Source organism: Alosa sapidissima, chromosome 21 (genome assembly GCF_018492685.1).
Source record: "Alosa sapidissima isolate fAloSap1 chromosome 21, fAloSap1.pri, whole genome shotgun sequence".
NCBI lineage: Eukaryota > Metazoa > Chordata > Actinopteri > Clupeiformes > Clupeidae > Alosa > Alosa sapidissima.
Genome location: NC_055977.1, coordinates 20824558 through 20842422, shown reverse-complemented (window position 1 = coordinate 20842422; position 17865 = coordinate 20824558). Strand labels below are relative to the sequence as shown.

The window sequence follows — 17865 nt, the reverse complement described above, 5'->3', positions numbered from 1 at the left end:
AAAATAAATAAATAAAAAGTGAACCCCCTTTGGTATGCGCGTGCATGCTTTTATACAGTAGCAACCACCCTCATAGCCCACTTTCAGCATGGCTTACCCAGATTTGGGCTCTCCTTTTGAACACTGGGAATAACCTTGTGGTCTAATATTAGATCTGGCATAGAACAATGTAGGCTGAGGGTATGAGCATAATGATAAGGACGAAGTAGGTATTGCTATATTAAATGTAGGAAACAGATGTGTACATGTTAGCATTCCTGAAGAAACAGACACCACAGGTCATACAACTCAAAGGCTTTAATACCACCAACCTAGACTTATTGTAACAGCTGCCAATGCAAGCATGACTGAACTACTCTGGGCACATAGGAGCTGTTCAGAAAGAAGTCCAGTTTCTGAGCTATCTACTCAAACTGGTTGGTCTTTTATTGATCACAATCCTGATGAAAGGTTTGGCCAGGCACACTAAATCCCACTACATTTTTAGTACATTATTGTACACAAAATACTAAAAAACTATGCTTAATGGAAAGACATTAATCAAAATGGAGGGCAACAGAGTATCTTTATTGAGCTTAAATAAAGCCTATAAAAACATTTGACATGCAAGATGTATAGCATTTTACATACTGTGTCTGAATGTGTTTGTCCTGAATGGAAGGCCACAATAGTCAAGAGCAAGAGAATGACACATTCAGTTTGGCATCTGAGAATACATACTCACTAAATAACAGATTTTTGTGCTGAGTATTGTTGCCTCCTAAAACATGTATCTAAAGAATCAGTCAACATTTAAATATTAAATATTTTATTTATTTGCTTCAAAGAACATAAGCAAAGATGATGGATGATAATGACACAAATCACTCTTGTCTGCAATTTGATACAATATAATTCAGTATATTAATAAACACAAAACAACCCATGTTTTTAATGATTGAGTTAAGTCCGTTTAGCTCATTTGCATGAACCGTGTACTGAATGGACTGCAAGAGGGCCTTCCAAGAGACAAGTCTGGGGCAACTGCTGGAGTATCATCTCATCATGAATAAAGACAAGACTGAGATGGTCATGGAAATGTGTATGTATGTGTGATTAGTATGAGCGGATTGCAGGAGGGATGGCCGCACACTCCTCCATGTTCAGTGTGTCATCAATTACAGGCCTGTACTCCAAGGTGACCTTAGGGGGAAAGACACACAAACATTCAAGAATTACATTAATCAAATGTATTCAATTAAATCAACATTACCTTCAACATGAATTAATACAAATAATGTCTGTCAGAGACAGATGCATCAAGGTTGCAGCAATATTCAATATAAGAGTCTACCTTGCCTTGACTGCAATTGCTCTCCAGCTCCATGAGCTAATAAATCTGACTACTGTCAGGATAATCCAAGTAATGTCATTATTTTAAATACACTTGATATTAAAGCAATAGTTCTCCCTCCACTAAATCTGTCAATATTTATGCTAACTCAGGCTGACAGAAGCATGTGTTATGTTTATTTTTCTTCGAAACAAAAGAAATTAAACAGCAATGTGGCTCTTTTCCATATTTGGACATAATGATATGTAGTTATACAGTATTCAGTGCAGTACCAGTGCAACAGTGCAATAACAAGCTCTCTATGGTAATGGTGCACTTCCATATAATTCTTTTGTCGTGTTGTTGGCTCCTTCCATAAAGCGTACACACTAAACATGCAAGTGGCCTGTGATTGTGTGTGCCAGGTTGCCCTAAAACAGCATTTATAAGTGGTACCTTGCCACCAGAATACAAATTACTCTCTAGGATATTTCACATAAACACTAAGATTTCGAGGAACTACATTTACAAGCTTCAACTATTCATCACAATTCCTCATTTTCTCAGCATGCCTACCTTTCCCGTCTCAGGGTCAACATAGGACAGTGTGTGTTTCCTCCAGTGCTGTTCGAACGGCTTCTTTTCCTGTCCCTGGAGGGGCTTGGAGTAGTCGAATTCATCAACACGGTCCTAAACCAGAAGAGGTCCTCCACATTAATTCCATTAACACTTAATAGAATAAACAGTCTATCCAAGTACTTTTGAGGGACCCCCACAATTCCTCCTTGGATTACAAGTACTGTAAGCACAATGTAACCACAGTTAAACGATGAGGCAATATCTTCAGAGTGACGACTGACAAATTACACAACACAAGTCAAAGCTATCATGCTAACTTCTGTGCAATTTCAGTATAGCCTGCAAGGCTCAAATCTGTAGTCAACACTAAGAGGGGCCTGATCAAGAGTGTCTGTGGTTCGGAACATGATAGGCGCTGAGAACATCATCTGTTAATTACTGGAGCTACACTTTTTGTGTAGGAAGTCAACCCTGATGTCGATGGCACGATGCGGAGAGGTGACCCACCTTGAAGTCCTCTCTGGCGTGGGCTCCTCGGCTCTCCTTGCGGGCCTCGGCAGACTGGATGGTTTGCACGCCGTTCAGCATCAGGTTCTGCAGCTCCAAGGTCTCCACCAGGTCTGTGTTCCACACAATGCCTATGCGAGGAGAACACAATGGTACCATGGTTTTTGATAATTTACATATCATTACAGGCTAACTTGTTTTATTGTTTAATCCTCATATTTTATTTTTTTTTTACTTCATTTTTTCCCTATCCAGTCAGTGACAGGGAAAGAAACCAACCTCGGTCAAAGGTCTTGATGTGTTTCAGGGTCTGGTAGACGGAGTCCATTTTCACGCATCCCTCCTTAAGCACGTCACCGGTACGGAAGACAGCGGCATGGCTCTGCATGGTCTGTGAACATATGGGTCAAGACAGATAAGAGATTAAGGTCGCATGGCAATAAAGGTCTTCAGGGACATGACCCCACTAATAACACACGACAGAGTCTGAAACTGTAAGGTTAATGCCTGGTAATCTCATGCGGGTAATCTTGTGTTTTGTCCAATTTACACATGATCATTTAAACATCAGCAGTAATTAGGGTGTGATGCATGACAGCAAACAAGCTATAGGATTTTCCAATTTCAAATATAATTCTAAATTCTACTGTTTAAACCTGTGCATGATTTCATAATTAATCGCCACATTCGCTTCCATTCTTACGTCTTGGGTCAAAATCATCAAATGCCCAGTAGTCAGCGTCGATGAATAGGTTCAACACGCTACCCCAAGGAAATCACAAACCTTCTGCATGGTAAGCCTAATCTCGGAGGTCCTGATGTCTCCGTTGGCAAAGCGGATCTTGTCCAGGTTGGCCACAGACTCCTCACCAGCATTGTCCTTCAGTGGAGGCAGCTTCTCGCCTACAGTCACAGAGAGAAGATCACCAGGGTCATGACACATATTTTTTTTCACATATAGTCCCTTTTAAATGAACCGAGAACTCGGTCTACTAAAAGGGGACCAGAAAGTGGACCATAAAAAAAGGGACTTCATTTTGAAATTCATTTTGTATTCACATTATGGGTTCATTTGAAAGAGGATTCAGATATCTTTCTGTAGCACTTCAGCTCTGACGGGGCCTCAGTTTTCTTCCTGTTCACACTATTACCCTCTCTTGGGGTCTCAGACCTTAGAGTACTGCTTTGGATAAAGGGCTATGTAGTTGCTCATTTCCATCATCATTAATTATCAGGTTTAAATAATTATCATAACCCATACTTGGTGTGGTGATTTTGTTTCATAAATTCATTTTTTTCCTGAAATACATATATGACAATATATTTTTAGAATGAATTCTGATTTGAAGTTATTGCAATTATCCTCTTGAGCTGTCAGTCAACATGCCAGTCAATCACACTGTCAGTAATTCAGTGGTAGGTCCGCCCCACCTGGTTACTGTTGCCATGTTCAACTTTAGCTCACGTCCAAAATGACAAGTGAACAGCAGCCTGTTAACTGCGCTGCTCATTATGTAGGCTACTGGTGTGATTTTTACATGCAAGACAGAGTTCCACAGAGCCTAGCAAATCATGAAAAATGGTGAGCTATGTAATCCAAAATTTGCCAATTCTTCATTAGTTAGGCTACCAATAGCTTGGATGAAAAGATATTCAGCCTAATATTAACGTTAGAACATACCAAATTTTTAGCCAAATTACAAATGTCTGTAGGCCTACCATGAGCCTAATGATGATATCTTTTAAAATAAATAAATAAATAAATGGCGTGCCTTCTCTCTTGACAATGGAAAGTCAAGTAGGACAAAATAGGCTAGCCTACAATGCAAAATGTGAAGGATGACACAGGGCGATTTGTGTTCACAATGCACAGATAATGCGAACCGTATCCGATCCAAGTCCGCGGACTTCAAAGCGAACTGTGCCGAGACTACCTCCCAAGGTGGTCTCAGTTCGGTTCGTGTTAAAGGGGTCTGATTTCAGTTGGCGTGTTCACATATGCACAAAAAATGCTGAGTCATTGTTCTGAGTTCATTTAGAAGCCTGAAAGAAGGCTGTGAAAACACCCTTAGAAAGAATTTAGATTTTATCTCCAGTAGCCAAATGGAACGGAACGGCCTTGCTTTCTGAAGCACTTCTGAGCGGGTGATGTGTCAAAAAAGAGGAATGTAGTATGACTGTTACCTGGTGTGCAGATATCGGCAATAGTGAGGGCGCACGCGCGACCAAACACCACAAGATCCAGAAGGGAATTGGCGCCGAGGCGGTTGGCACCGTGGACGGATGCACAGCCAGCCTCTCCACAAGCGTACAGCCCAGGCACAACATGGTCCTGGCCGTCTTTGTAGGTAATAGCCTGGAAAGTTCATAAAGAAAAGGTTTACCACTGATCAGCTAACAAAACAGGCCGAGATGATCTCTATACCCTTTGAAAAACAATAAATAAAAAAATAAAATGTACCTGTCCCTTGAAGTTGGTTGGAATGCCACCCATATTATAGTGGACGGTAGGCAGCACGGGGATGGGCTCTTTGGTGACGTCCACGCCGGCGAAGATCATGGCTGTCTCGGAGATGCCAGGCAGACGAGTGGCCAGTTGTTGGGGGGGCAGGTGATGCAACTGCAGGTACACATGGTCCTTATCTGGACCCACACCCCTATGAAGGAGAACAGAAACACACACACAATGAATTATGATTGAAAATGCTTTGTTGTGTGTTTACAAAACGATGTATGCTGAAGGCCTGAAACCTGTCATTCTCACACAAGGGAGATATGATCATTATCTGCTTCAGTGTTAGTTGCAGTGCAACTTAATGGGTGCAATTGTGCTTCGCCCATACAGTCACTAACAAGTCTGACACAGTCTACCAAGTATTCCTTTATGAAGAAGCAGCTGCTGAGTCATGTGCATGTGTCTGTGTGTGTGTCTGTGTGCATTTATGGGTGTCACTTTGGCAACATGCCAGAGGTGTCAGCTGAGGATGAGGGTAAAGTAACAATGTTGACATTTGGACACAGGCTTTGAATAATCTCCGACAACAGAACATACCGTTCCCGGAAAAATTACGCATGTAATTTTCAAGACTCAGTGATAACTGTTGCTGGTCTTTAACACAACACTGGGTCGTACCTTCCCTCGCGGATCTCAATGGTCATGGAGCGGGACACCACATCTCGGGATGCCAGGTCCTTGGCATTGGGTGCGTATCGCTCCATGAAACGCTCACCCTCGCTGTTGATGAGGATTCCACCCTCGCCACGGCAACCCTCTGTGATCAAGCAACCGGCTCCATAGATACCTAGAGGCGTAATGTTATATCATAAGCCACATAAGGCCAGGCTACAGGTTGGATGAGGACACCAACTGGAATAATATATTTAGCACATACACATTGCATAATATATTTTGCACATACACATTGCAGTGACATTTAATACCTGTGGGCAGGAAGTGCAAGAAGCGTGAATAAATTGTTATGCCACACCAGCGAATGTGACGACACCATGGCAGAATCATTTGCAAACCAATGGTCTGCTAATTACCATTATTACTACGGTATAGTGTTATAGCAAGTTTACAACAACTCACTCCTTCATCCTAGCTCAAACTTCCTTCTTAGGGTTTAAATTTAGACTTAGTCATTCACAAAGCAACTTGGAAAAGAGACCAAAAGCGACTTGGATAAGGACCAATGGCAAAACAATTAATGAATGTAACCAATGACTCTGGCATTACTCAACCAGAGGTCCTAGTAATCAGTATGACATTCTCTGGAGTGCAACTCACCTGTGGGGTGGAACTGCACAAACTCCAGGTCCTGGCAAGGCAGCCCGGCACGGGTCACCATGGCGTTTCCGTCTCCTGTGCTGGTGTGGGCGGAGGTACAGCTAAAGTAGGTACGGCCATAACCACTGTGCAGACAGACACGGGTCAGTAACAGAACAAGCAAAGGGACATCACATTCCATTTTACAGTGTACATGTGGAACGACTTCAAATGGATTATTTAGACTGAATTTTATCCTCTTGCAATGTTATTTTACTTAAGTTATATATTTTACATGCACTTTTGCATGATATGTTAAAAGTTCATGGTAAGGGCTGCTCCTACCCAGTGGCGATGACTGTGTTCTTGGCCCTAAAGCGGTGGATGGAGCCATCCTCCATGCACAGGGCAATCACCCCTCTGCACTCCCCATCCTCCATCAGCAGGTCCAGGGCAAAGTACTCCACAAAGTAGCTGGTGTCATACCTCAGCGACTAGGAGAAAACAAGCACACATAAACACATCATCCTGACAGAGCCAGAGGATAAACTGATTTCCCCCTCAAACATGTTGGTCTTCCTATCATAATAAACACCATACCAAATAAATATAGTTGGACAGTGTTATGCAACAAAATCACGACTATCAGGAAGCATCTTACCCGTCCATACAGAGTGTGCAGGAGGGAGTGACCAGTTCTGTCTGCCACACAGCAGCATCTGTGAGCCTGGCCTCCTTTGCCGAACTTAAGACTCTGACCACCGAAAGCACGCTGGTAAATCTTGCCATCCTCTGTGCGGCTGAAGGGCATTCCAAAGTTCTCCAGCTGCAAGGACAGAAGGAGGGTAAATGTGTGTGTCAGTGATGCAGTGTTTGTGTGTGTATATATGTGTGTGTGTCTGCATGCAAGCATGGGCTAGACGCAAAACATTTCAGCACCCCAAGGATCTTGCAGAACAGAGGCTACCTGGCAATTGCACTAAACTCTGACTTGTGTCAATAACACCCAAAAGTGTCAGTAATTAAGAACGACCCAGTACAGTAAAAGTAAAAATAACATAGTGGACATAAGTAGAATGTGAAGAAACTATGTAAACCATTTAGGACCTTAGTTCTTCAGCTGACAGACCATTCCAAAAATAGCACTGACTGCTCAGTAGGAACAGTGATGAATGGGCAAAAGTTACGCAAGACATCTCAGAGGTGATGGCTGATTTGGGGCTACATATTTTTCAGACTGGTAAAGCACACTTCACCATGTTTACACATTAAGGCAGAACAGAACCAAGAGCATCTGCATCACAACAAAACAGGCAATATTGTGCACATCCACATTAACGGCAAATGTTCCTCTCACCTCAACCACAGCGGCTGGGGCCTGTTCGGTCATGTAGTGGATGGCGTCCTGGTCACCGAGCCAATCAGATCCCTTTACAGTGTCATAAAAGTGCCACCTCCAATCATCGTTCTCCATGTTTCCAAGAGCAGCATTGATTCCTCCCTAGAGGGGCACAAAACAATTTTGATGCAGCTGTGGTGTATACACTTATGTATGCTATGCACTATACATAAAGTCAAACAACGTGCCGCAGAGATTGCATAAGTTAAGTTTCCTTTGAGCCTGCGACAAGGTGACCTTTGGACTTTTTTGTCAAGAATTAATAGCACACAGACAGACTTCTGACGGGGACATAGTAACCTAGCAATTAATCCAAACATTTCTATGCAGACAGAACCAAGCGTATAACCAACCGAATAAACCATTTAGTGTAAATGTAACTACTGTGAATACTCAAGGCAAGTTCACATATTTTTAGAAATAACAATAAAGTACCTCTGAATCTGAGAGGTCTTTCGAAAGTAAATGTTTACCTGTGCGGCCACTGTGTGAGACCTGGTAGGGAAGAGCTTTGTGACGCAAGCTGTGTTGAAGCCAGCCTCTGACAAGCCAAAGGCAGCACGCAAGCCAGCGCCGCCAGCTCCCACCACCACTGCATCAAATTCATGATCCACTACTGGGTACTGTGTGGAGATCTGTGAACAAAGTCATGCACACATGATATCATTTCATTAAATCCAGCATCATTTGGCATAGAACCTAAATGTTTGAGTGGAAATAATCACTGCTTCTATTTTGTGGACACAGAATTATCTACTATAACATGCATGATGAAGAATATGAACCACGTTTAATTTAGTGATGCATTCTCTGATAACAGAATGACATTAAACCACATCACAATGTTGTAAGGTCCATGTAATGAAGATATGACCCTTACCCCAGCGGTAACTTTAGCATTGTCCCTTTTCCCATAAATGTTGAAGTGAAACTTTCTGGAGTTGGTCTGACATACTGCCGGGAGCTGTTGAGAAAGGACAGCTATTAGAGTAAAAAAACAGCACTGATTATTCCTGTCACAAAAATCGTTTGTATCTAGTATTTCACAGCTAGCTTGTGAACATGCAGTACTTCCACTGCTGCTCCTAGTAGTGGCAGAAGCACTTACTGGCAAAAAGAAAAAAAAGAAAATCTTTATGTAAGTTGTAAAGTAAATTCATTTCGTAGTTAGGCCTACCTTGCAATGACATAACAAAGGTTGCCAGAGTTCAAGTGTCTAGCATGTGGTCGTGAAAAGTTAATATTACATAACTGACTACACTACTATGTTGTGGTGTTAATTTCATGGCTTTTATTTCCATGAAATTACCACCACAGCATAGTAGTGTAGTAGCTGTTTTAAAAACATCACAAAATTCCCCACAGCAAAAGTGCAGTGCATGCCAACGATGGATTATTTCAGCGTTCATTCTGGAGTGTATGAAAAGCAGATGCTACAATGCTACATAAACACGTCAGTTCTGATCTATGCCAATTAATGCAACAAAGAAGCTCGCTGTAAAGGTACGAGGTTTCAGAGATATTCTCAACGACATCTCTAACTGCTACAGAAAAACGTCTTCCTTCGCTTCCTTAGCTTGCTAAGCTAGCTGGGAAAGCTAACACTGCACTTTCCTTTGATTGACCTTCAGTGAGTGACTGTTTACATGGCTAACGTTACTTAGCAGGTATTTTACCAATAACCATGCAATGATCTCAACAATCAGAATTCTCTCAGCATTATATCTGATTAAACGAACACCATGTGCGATTAAAATAAACCAATTGCCTAAATTTGAGAGCGAAATGGAAAGCTAACTTATTGTTAGCCATCCTATGGGATGATTATCTAACCTGACTGAATGCCTATTACAAAACCAGCCTCTAGAAATGGACGACATTAGAGTCAGAAAACGTACACATTTAAATGAAGGTTAAACAAGCTCCGAAACCCGTACACTCTCACAACCTTCACAGTTATAATCACAAATAACTTACCGCTTTTGTTGACAACACTTTTTTCCCGAGAACACGGGAGGCAGTGCACACAGACGCCATGTTGGTTGTTTCGAAAGACACACCGGTGGACGCACTGTGGACGTCACAGCGTTCATGTACGGGGAAGATTCCATTCACAACTGTGCAGGGGTACTCCTAAATACGAAAATATTTCGAATATTTATATGAAATGCATGGCTAGGTAAGAGCATTCTAAAGAAAGTCTGTGATTGTATCACATACAACAGATAATCTGTTATAGTGACATTTTATAGTGACATTTTCTTTTAGATGTTGAGTAGGCTTCACATACGCACCTACTTTCCAAACAACACAAATGTAGCATTAGTAGGCTATCGGCTGAAGGCTAACGTTACCATCAGAGTCCGTTTAGGGTAGCCTACTATGAAATGAAAACTGCACGGGGCTTCTGTGAAATATTGTTTCTCAGGTAGGCTAGCTTAAAATTTGGACATTTATTTATGTCAAAGTTATCTGGTAGTAATATTTTTACGTAGGGTATCGCAGTTTAATAACCGCATCTCATCAATGAGACAACGTGATGTCCCGTCCGTTTGACAGTTCGCGACCTCCTTGATGTTGATGTTAGGCTAAGTTATCTAAGCCTCTTTTATTGTCTTGTTTGTCTGGCTGCAGCGTAGATGAACAACTTGAACGACCCAGACTGGAACATAAGGCCCGACCAAGGGGCAGGTGGGGGTAACAGCAAATGGAATTATGCCCTCCTCGTGCCCATGCTGGGCCTCGCTGCTTTTCGTAAGTGATGTTACAGCCATGTTTACAGGGCAAAAATATCCCTTTTGAGCTAGTGTAAATAATCACCAAGGGAATGTGGTCTTTTGTTAGCTGGAAAGAAGAAGCGGTTTGTTGCAATAATAGCCTGCGCGCCCTGTAAGTGGTGCCTGGACCATTGAGCCAGGTTATACTGTTTAAAGTGGGGGCACAACTGAAGCACATGTAGTAAAATGTATTTAGTGTATGTGTTTTTCATCATCTGTACAGGATGGATCTGGTCCAAAGAGTCCCAGAAGGAGATCCATGAGGCCAGGACCAAGTATGACAAGACCATGAAAATCATCCAAGAGGACCTGGAATTGAAGTACCGGCTGTCACTAGCAGAGAACCGCAAGGAGACAGTACAGTTGGAACTGGAGCTAGAGAGGGAACGCAGGCGGGCCCAGGGATTCAAGCAGGCCTTGGCCTCACAGAGCCAGCAGCTTATGGAGGAGCGCCGGGGTCTGAGCCGTGACCGCCAGGCCCTGGACCTGGAGAAGGGGCGGGTGCAGCAATCTGGCGCCACTGGGGCGCTGTTCGACGAGGCCCTGGAGAAGGAGAGCCAGCGGGAGCAGACGGCGATCCAGGCCCTTGGGCAGGTGGAGGAGAAGCTGGTTGAGAGGCAGAGCGCCTTCTGTAGCATCCTGGTGCCCAGGGAGAAGAGGGTGGAGATGGAGAAGGACCTGCTGGTGATGGCGGCTCGCGAGCCGGCTCTTGCCCAACTGGGCATGGACGACAGTCTCAGGGACATCTTCAAAAATGACCGCAGCTGTGCAGAATACCTGAACACAGACAAACGCAGGAACGGGAGTCTGATGTGGGTCTATCTGAGGTACTGGCAGCTGCAGGTGTCTCTGGAGAAACACCAGAGGGCCGAGGCATCTCTGCTGGGTACACAGCCCACTGAGAAATAAGATGGTCAAGAGCATATTGTGACATAAATGATGTGACAGATTAACACTCATCTGAATAATAGGATGAACATTTTAATCATGCACTGCACATTCCTGATAAGTACTTTAATAGAAAATAATGTGGAAAGGTTTTTTTTGGAAATCTATAAATAAAATGTTTAAATAGACCACTCAACTGAACTCTCATTCCTTACAAAAACGTTGTAAATAAAATCAGAAAAGTAAAGAGACTTGACTAGTTTTCAAGGACTGCTCAGTTATAAGTAATAAGGAAGATAGACCAAGGAAGATTCTTGTCATTGGTTTGCAATGAAAGGTTATTTTGGACAGTTATAAAAAAAAGTTATATTTATCTACATACAAGACATTCTTCAACTCTGTCAAATTCTTCAAAACTGACTGGTAGTGAAGACTGGTGCCAAAATTGAAAAACGTGCTTATTTAGGAAGCCCGAGGCAGTTTTGAGACAAAGTTGGCAACCAGTCTTATTTTGTCAATTTGGGTGTGCTGAATTTAAATCTGCAATATGACAAGCTCCATCTGACCTCTGGTGACCTCTAGAGGGCATTGAACTTGGGGCTTTAAGCGTCCTATCTGAACTCAGTTTCTCAGCGTCATAAGCAATTAAATGTACTAAAATGATGAATTAAGTTAACAAATGGCCTTGTTTGGTAAATATTGGGGTGCTGAATTCACTTTTTCTTTTGCAAAACCACATATAACCTCTGATAACCTCAAGGTCATTAAACTTTGCCTATAGGCCTATGCATTTAACTTCATTTTTTATTGTATTATCCCAAAGGGAATATGAACACACAAAAAACAAATAGACAGGACCAAACAAGACAAAACAACTGCCAGTCCATGTGTATTTCAATTTTTTTTCCAAAATGGCCACCATGAGAATGGCTAGGCTGTGACATTAGTGTGCTTAGTCTGCTTCGTTTCGGCAAACATCAGCAGAAGTGTGGCAACGACATGCATATTTTTGCCAGTTACAGTTCTTCAGTTCTGTAACAAGATTGATAACAGCCTAAGGCACAGAAGGAAGGTAAGTGAGAACTGGCAAAAGAGCATGGAGAACTAGGCCTATAGGCAAAGTTTAATGACCTTGAGGTTATCAGAGGTCACTTATGGTTTTGCAAATGAAAAAGTGAATTCAGCACCCCAATATTTACCAAACAAGGCCATTTGTTAACTTAATTCATCATTTTAGTACATTTCATTGCTTATGAAGCTGAGAAACTGGGTTCAGTTGGGACGCTTACAGCTGCAAAGTTCAATGACCTCTAGAGGTCAGATAGAGCTTGTCATATTGCAGATTTGAATTCAGCACACCCAAATTGACAAGGTAAGACTGGTTGCCAACTTTGTCTCAAAAATGCCTGTGGGTGTCACAATTCTGGATTTTGGCACCAGTCTAGGAGTTCTGTCAATGTTCTGAATTTTTTGGTTAACGATTTTGTGACACCGAAAACACCAGAGAACAACATGAAACTTGATGGGCTTGTAGATCTACTAGACTGTACAGAAAATAAGCGTTTGGTCCCCAAGGGCCACTCCCCCCGCAAGCCGAAAATGCAGTTTTCACTAAATAACTACCTTTACAATTGCATGCAAGATGACACATTATTTGTGGTATGTTGGTCTCAAAGGTCAGCATCAACCTAGCCCATAAACTCTCATTTGTGATGTTGCACATCATGCTGCAGCATTAAAATACAAATACATGCCGCTTTAATTGCCACTATCTTTGACTGAGATTCTTCAGCAGGAGCTGACGGCAATCCAGGCCTTCAGCAAGTGGAGGAGAAGCAGAGCCCCATCTGCAGTTACCTGGTGCCCAAGGAGAAGAGGAAGGAGATGGAGAACAACCTGCGGGAGATGGCGGCTCACCAGCCAGCCTTCGACGACACTCCTGATATATATGTCCAAATTAGTAAAGATTTTTTTGGAAACCTGATAAATATAAATAAAAGGTTTAAATAGACGAAATAGACCAATCAATTTACTTGCAAATAAAGCATTGTAAATAAAATCAGAGAAGAAGAGACATGACTAATTTTTAAGGACTCCTAAGTAACAAGGAGTGACCGAGGAAGATTTAAGAGTTTCTCCTAAATATGCCAGTTAGGAACTACTTTTATCCTTAAGATTCTTTGTGAATGTGGGCCCAGGACATTTTATTTATTTACCGACCTATTTATTTATTTAGTTTAGGCCTATTTAGCAGGGACAATGTGCAGTACATGACCAAGACAGATTATAGCTCAGAGGCTAATTTGCATTTGTAGTGTCTTTGTATTTCTAAAACAGTCTTGACTACATCTATCATCTGTTTTCATCCTTTAAAAGTGTGTCATATATACATAATGGCCACACTTATACCTTTTCTTAATATAGTTATATATATAGATATATATTGACTTTATTCTTGCACCATCACCATGACTCACTCACACAGAGCACCTTACCTTACCTACTATGCACAGAGAATCACAGGCTCAGTCCCTGCCTCAGTCATTGCAAGCACCTCTTGATTGATTAATCACCCACTATGTGGATACTGTTTTTAGATTAAGTGTTATTTAGTAGAATTTGTATTTTAGTATATTTAGTACATTCTTTATATTCTACTGTCCTTATTGCTTAGTTGTGTTACATACTTTTAATTACTTTTTCTGCTGTTAGTGAATGTGTGTGTGATGTTTGTATGCTACTGAGACCTTGAATTTCCCCTGGGGATCAATAAAGTATCTATCTATCTATCTATCTAATATAAACAATACAATAAAATAAATGGTACTGGGGTAATACAGTTTATTCACAAATCCATTTTGAAACACTGAAGCAACTAATTCAGATTCTGAGAAACATCCTTTAACTCTTCCTTCATTGTAGTAGTGTTACTGATTTAGACCTTCTCTGCCTGCTATTTCCCCATAGCACCTGGAAGTGCTAATGAAGGGGGCGGGGCATTTGATCAATCTGGCACCAGTGGAGTGCTACTTAAGAGGGGCAGTAGCCAGTAGCAATGTAGACTCCACTGGTGTAGCCCCTGCCTGCTACCGTTGGGTATGCTGTCTCCCCATAGACATTTGTGGTTTTATGTTATGTATATTGTGGTGTGTTCTTTGTTTAATCTTCTGTGTTCTGTTCTTTTAGGCAGCAGTCATGCTGATGGGGAACATGGGTCGTGCTGCTGTCTTGTCTTGGTTTTGCTTTGGTTATTTTATGTTTGGTTTTTGTGTTGCCTGTCTTGTCCTTCTGTTTGTAACTTTCATCTTTATTTAGTAGGGAGGTGGCTCTGAGGGGGGTCTAGTTTAAGCACGTGTGATGTTTTTGGTGTATTCCTTGTAGCTTTACTGTGTACCTTTGCTGTGTAACAGTTGAACCTTCCTTTATGCTTGCATGGTATTGGTCTGAATTTCCATAGTTGCCACCCTCAGATCTCCACTTCCCTACCTTTGTCTTAATAAATATTGTTTTCCTGTAATTCATGTCCACTGTGTAGTTACGAACCTGAAAGCGGTACAATCTCTTAAAGATTCCCTGATGCACTAGGCCTCAGGGTGGCGTAGTCAGGCTACTGTGATTGGCCCCTTGGCCCTTCCCATCTACCACCCTGTTACATTTAGACTGATGTTTGACAAAAAAAATTGGAACATTTACATAATGCACCTCACACATCGCCAAAGGGTGATTGTCTTAAGACACACCCCCCAAAATTGAATGTAGAATGACTATAAGAGGAAGATTAAGTGGAAGTGAAACTAATCTCAGGGTGAACCCGTATACAGGTAAGCTGACTAACTAATGGTATTAATTAGTGCCTGTCTGATTGTAATATTTTTACAGTATATTATATATACTCAGTGAAATAACTAGCCGCATGCTATTCCGTTAACAGTTGATCATTTTGAATAACAATGTTACTGGGTCAATCTGACAGTTCATGTCCACCTTTAATGTCTTGTTTGAAGCATGAACAACTTGAGCAGAGGCCCTGACCAGGGGGCAGGTGGGGATAACAGCAAATGGAATTATGCTTACCTCATACCCATGCTGGGCTTCGGTGCTATTCGTAAGTAATATTATAACCTTCTCTTGATTCCCTTGGAGATTATTTACATTATGAGATAATGTAAATAATCTCCAAGGGAATATGGACATTCTGTCAGCTGGAAATAACAAGTGGAATAATAGCTTGCGCAGGACCCCTGTAGTAATATAGCCAGGCTACTGTTTAAAGTTATGAAGATATGAACCTTTAAAAATAACAGTTGGAAAGCAGATGCTTTTATTCAAATCTAAAGTATAGTATATTTTTATCAATAAGTGTTACACCCATGATCTTTGACTGGTATTGTAAGCACCTTGATCTAGTTTAACTTGATCTACTAGTTTAGTGTTGAACTGTTGCAATAAAACCTGTTTGGCAACCCTGTATCATTGACATATTCATTTATATTAGCAGACACATCTAAAGTGACTTACATAGAGAGTGTGAATTAAATTGAATATACTCTATTTATTAACTTATTCATCTATTTAGTTATTTTTTAATTGCATCCTGTTTTAACCTATTCATACACACTTTAGCATATATATATTTTTTTTTATTGTGCACTGATTACTGACTGCTGGCTGATGTGTGAAACACAATCTCGTTTTTATGTGAACCATAAGAATGACAAGAAATAAACTATCTATCTATCTATCTATCTGTTAAATATATTACAAGGGTCTCCAGAGAAACTTAGGGTTAAGTGTCTTGCTCAAGGGCACAACTTTTCAGGCTACTGCATACTATCCCAGCTCCTTAATCACTGTGATACCACTGCCCCAAATTAATATTATTGTTGGCATATTAGTGGTTTTGTCTTTAATCATTATTGCAGGGTGGCTATGGTCTAAAATGTCACAGCTGGAGCAGGATCTAGAGAGGGAACGCAAGTCCGTCGCCATCTTGAAGGCACAGAGGGCAGCCTTCCACAAGGCCCTGGACAAGGAGGGTCAGCAGGAGCAGTCAATGATTGAGGCTCTCCGGAAGATGGAGGAAAAGCTGGTGAAAAGACAGAGCGCCTTTTGCAGCATCCTTCATCCCCCTGAGAAGAACGTAACAATGCTATATGACAGAACAGAAATGAAGGTGAAATGGTCAAGTCAATTCTTGACGGAAGAGAAGGACCAGGTAGAGAAAGACCTGCGGGCGATGGTAGACGAATCAGCTCTCGCCTCACTGGGCATGAAGGAGGGTCTTGGGGATATCTTTGCTTATGACACCAGTTGTGCAGTAGACTACCCAGACAAGGACAAGAACGGATCTTTAATGTGGGTATACTTGGATTACTGGCGCCTACTGGTTGAATTGCAGAAGCACCAGAGGGCCAAGGCGTATTTGATGAGTTCAGAGTCAGCTGAGAAATAAGGTGGTCATAATATTACTAAAGAATGTTACTGACTTATGTTCTCTGGTGAATAATAAAAATGAAATACTAATAGGCCTACCATCAGCTATTGATTGTCATCTTCCTGATATTGTATGCCTACAATTTATGTTAATAAGTGTAAAACAAATAAACAAAACTTCACAATTTAAATAATTTTGAATGAAATATTATGAAGTTCAAACATGTGATTTACTAAATACCAGGAAATCATATTTTACACAGGGTGATTTCCATATAAGCTTGTGGAATGTTTGTCATCCCAGTGAATACAAATTATGCATCATAGCATTGCTCTGCAGTGCTCTCTGAATTTCATGATTCCTAAGGAATCGACATGATTACATCATGGAGGTATCAGAAAGGGAATTTAAAAACACATAACCTTTCATCTTCATCAGTAGGCTTAGTGAGCTTGGGTTTCACACCATTGAACTCTGACTGGTATGTTATCAAGTTTAGCGGTGTCGTGCTGTTGCACTAATATGCTAATGCATATTCTAATGCAACTGACAACACTTCATAATCTTTCCAGGGTGTCTATGTTCTAAGAGTTCCAGAAGCTGAAGCAGAGCATCTCAGACTAAAAGATATCTTATAGGTATGTGATGCAGCCAACAAAACACCAGCGCGCCATCTCCCCAATACCCCCATGTTTCCAAGGAGACTATATTGTTTTCAAGGAGACCCATGTTTACAAGGAGACTACCCTCCAGAATTATTGGCACCTTAGTCATTTTTCCAACATAGGAAAGACAAGATAATACACTAAATCTAAATAAAAACAAAGCATGTTGACTTTTGTAAGTCAGGGATGTCTATAAAAACTAGGTACTTTGTTAAAAATGCCTTTATTTACAGTTAAAACAATGATTAACAGGTTGTGATCAACTGGAAATATGACAAACATGCTTGGACAAAGACCAATGGTATATCTTGCCCCCGCACGCACATTATGGAGGATGGTAAGATGGCAAAAAATTCCATAAGAACCACTGTTTGAAAGTTACAGAAAAAGGTAATCTTGGTCACCAAGTCCCCCCAAAATCCCCCAAAAGTGACCTCACTGCTAGATTATTTAGAGGGTATACCACGTAAAGGCTGTCCAGTCATTTAATTACCGATGTAAACGGCAGGAGTTAGCCTACTGAATGGACAATGAC

At 41.3% G+C, this 17865-nt stretch overlaps 3 protein-coding genes across 5 annotated transcripts; 2 read left to right on the top strand and 1 right to left on the bottom strand.

Moving 5' to 3' along the window:
• Positions 1-546: 546 nt before the first annotated feature.
• sdha (succinate dehydrogenase complex, subunit A, flavoprotein (Fp)) lies at positions 547-9683 on the bottom strand. Its single transcript, XM_042076531.1, has 15 exons — positions 9544-9683; positions 8447-8530; positions 8040-8201; positions 7525-7668; positions 6829-6993; positions 6513-6661; positions 6189-6313; positions 5532-5700; positions 4860-5055; positions 4583-4754; positions 3183-3301; positions 2678-2789; positions 2399-2529; positions 1889-2002; positions 547-1182 (listed from the first exon to the last, which is right to left on the bottom strand). Exons 1-15 carry the CDS (start codon positions 9601-9603, stop codon positions 1096-1098), a joined length of 1989 nt encoding a protein of 662 aa, XP_041932465.1. The 5' UTR covers positions 9604-9683; the 3' UTR covers positions 547-1095.
• ccdc127b (coiled-coil domain containing 127b) lies at positions 9610-11419 on the top strand. Of its 3 annotated transcripts, none has more exons than XM_042076548.1 (3): positions 9610-9745; positions 10201-10320; positions 10567-11419. In XM_042076548.1, exons 2-3 carry the CDS (start codon positions 10206-10208, stop codon positions 11250-11252), a joined length of 801 nt encoding a protein of 266 aa, XP_041932482.1. In that variant the 5' UTR covers positions 9610-9745; positions 10201-10205; the 3' UTR covers positions 11253-11419. The 3 variants fall into 3 exon arrangements, with proteins under 3 accessions (XP_041932482.1, XP_041932484.1, XP_041932481.1); XM_042076550.1 differs by lacking the exon at positions 9610-9745 and adding an exon at positions 9793-9994 and having other exon boundaries at positions 10183-10320; XM_042076547.1 differs by lacking the exon at positions 9610-9745 and adding an exon at positions 9794-9994.
• Positions 11420-14298: 2879 nt separating this feature from the next.
• LOC121695571 (coiled-coil domain-containing protein 127-like) lies at positions 14299-16759 on the top strand. The gene is made up of 3 exons (XM_042076551.1): positions 14299-14327; positions 15236-15336; positions 16154-16759. Exons 2-3 carry the CDS (start codon positions 15237-15239, stop codon positions 16681-16683), a joined length of 630 nt encoding a protein of 209 aa, XP_041932485.1. The 5' UTR covers positions 14299-14327; position 15236; the 3' UTR covers positions 16684-16759.
• The last annotated feature ends 1106 nt before the right edge of the window (positions 16760-17865 follow it).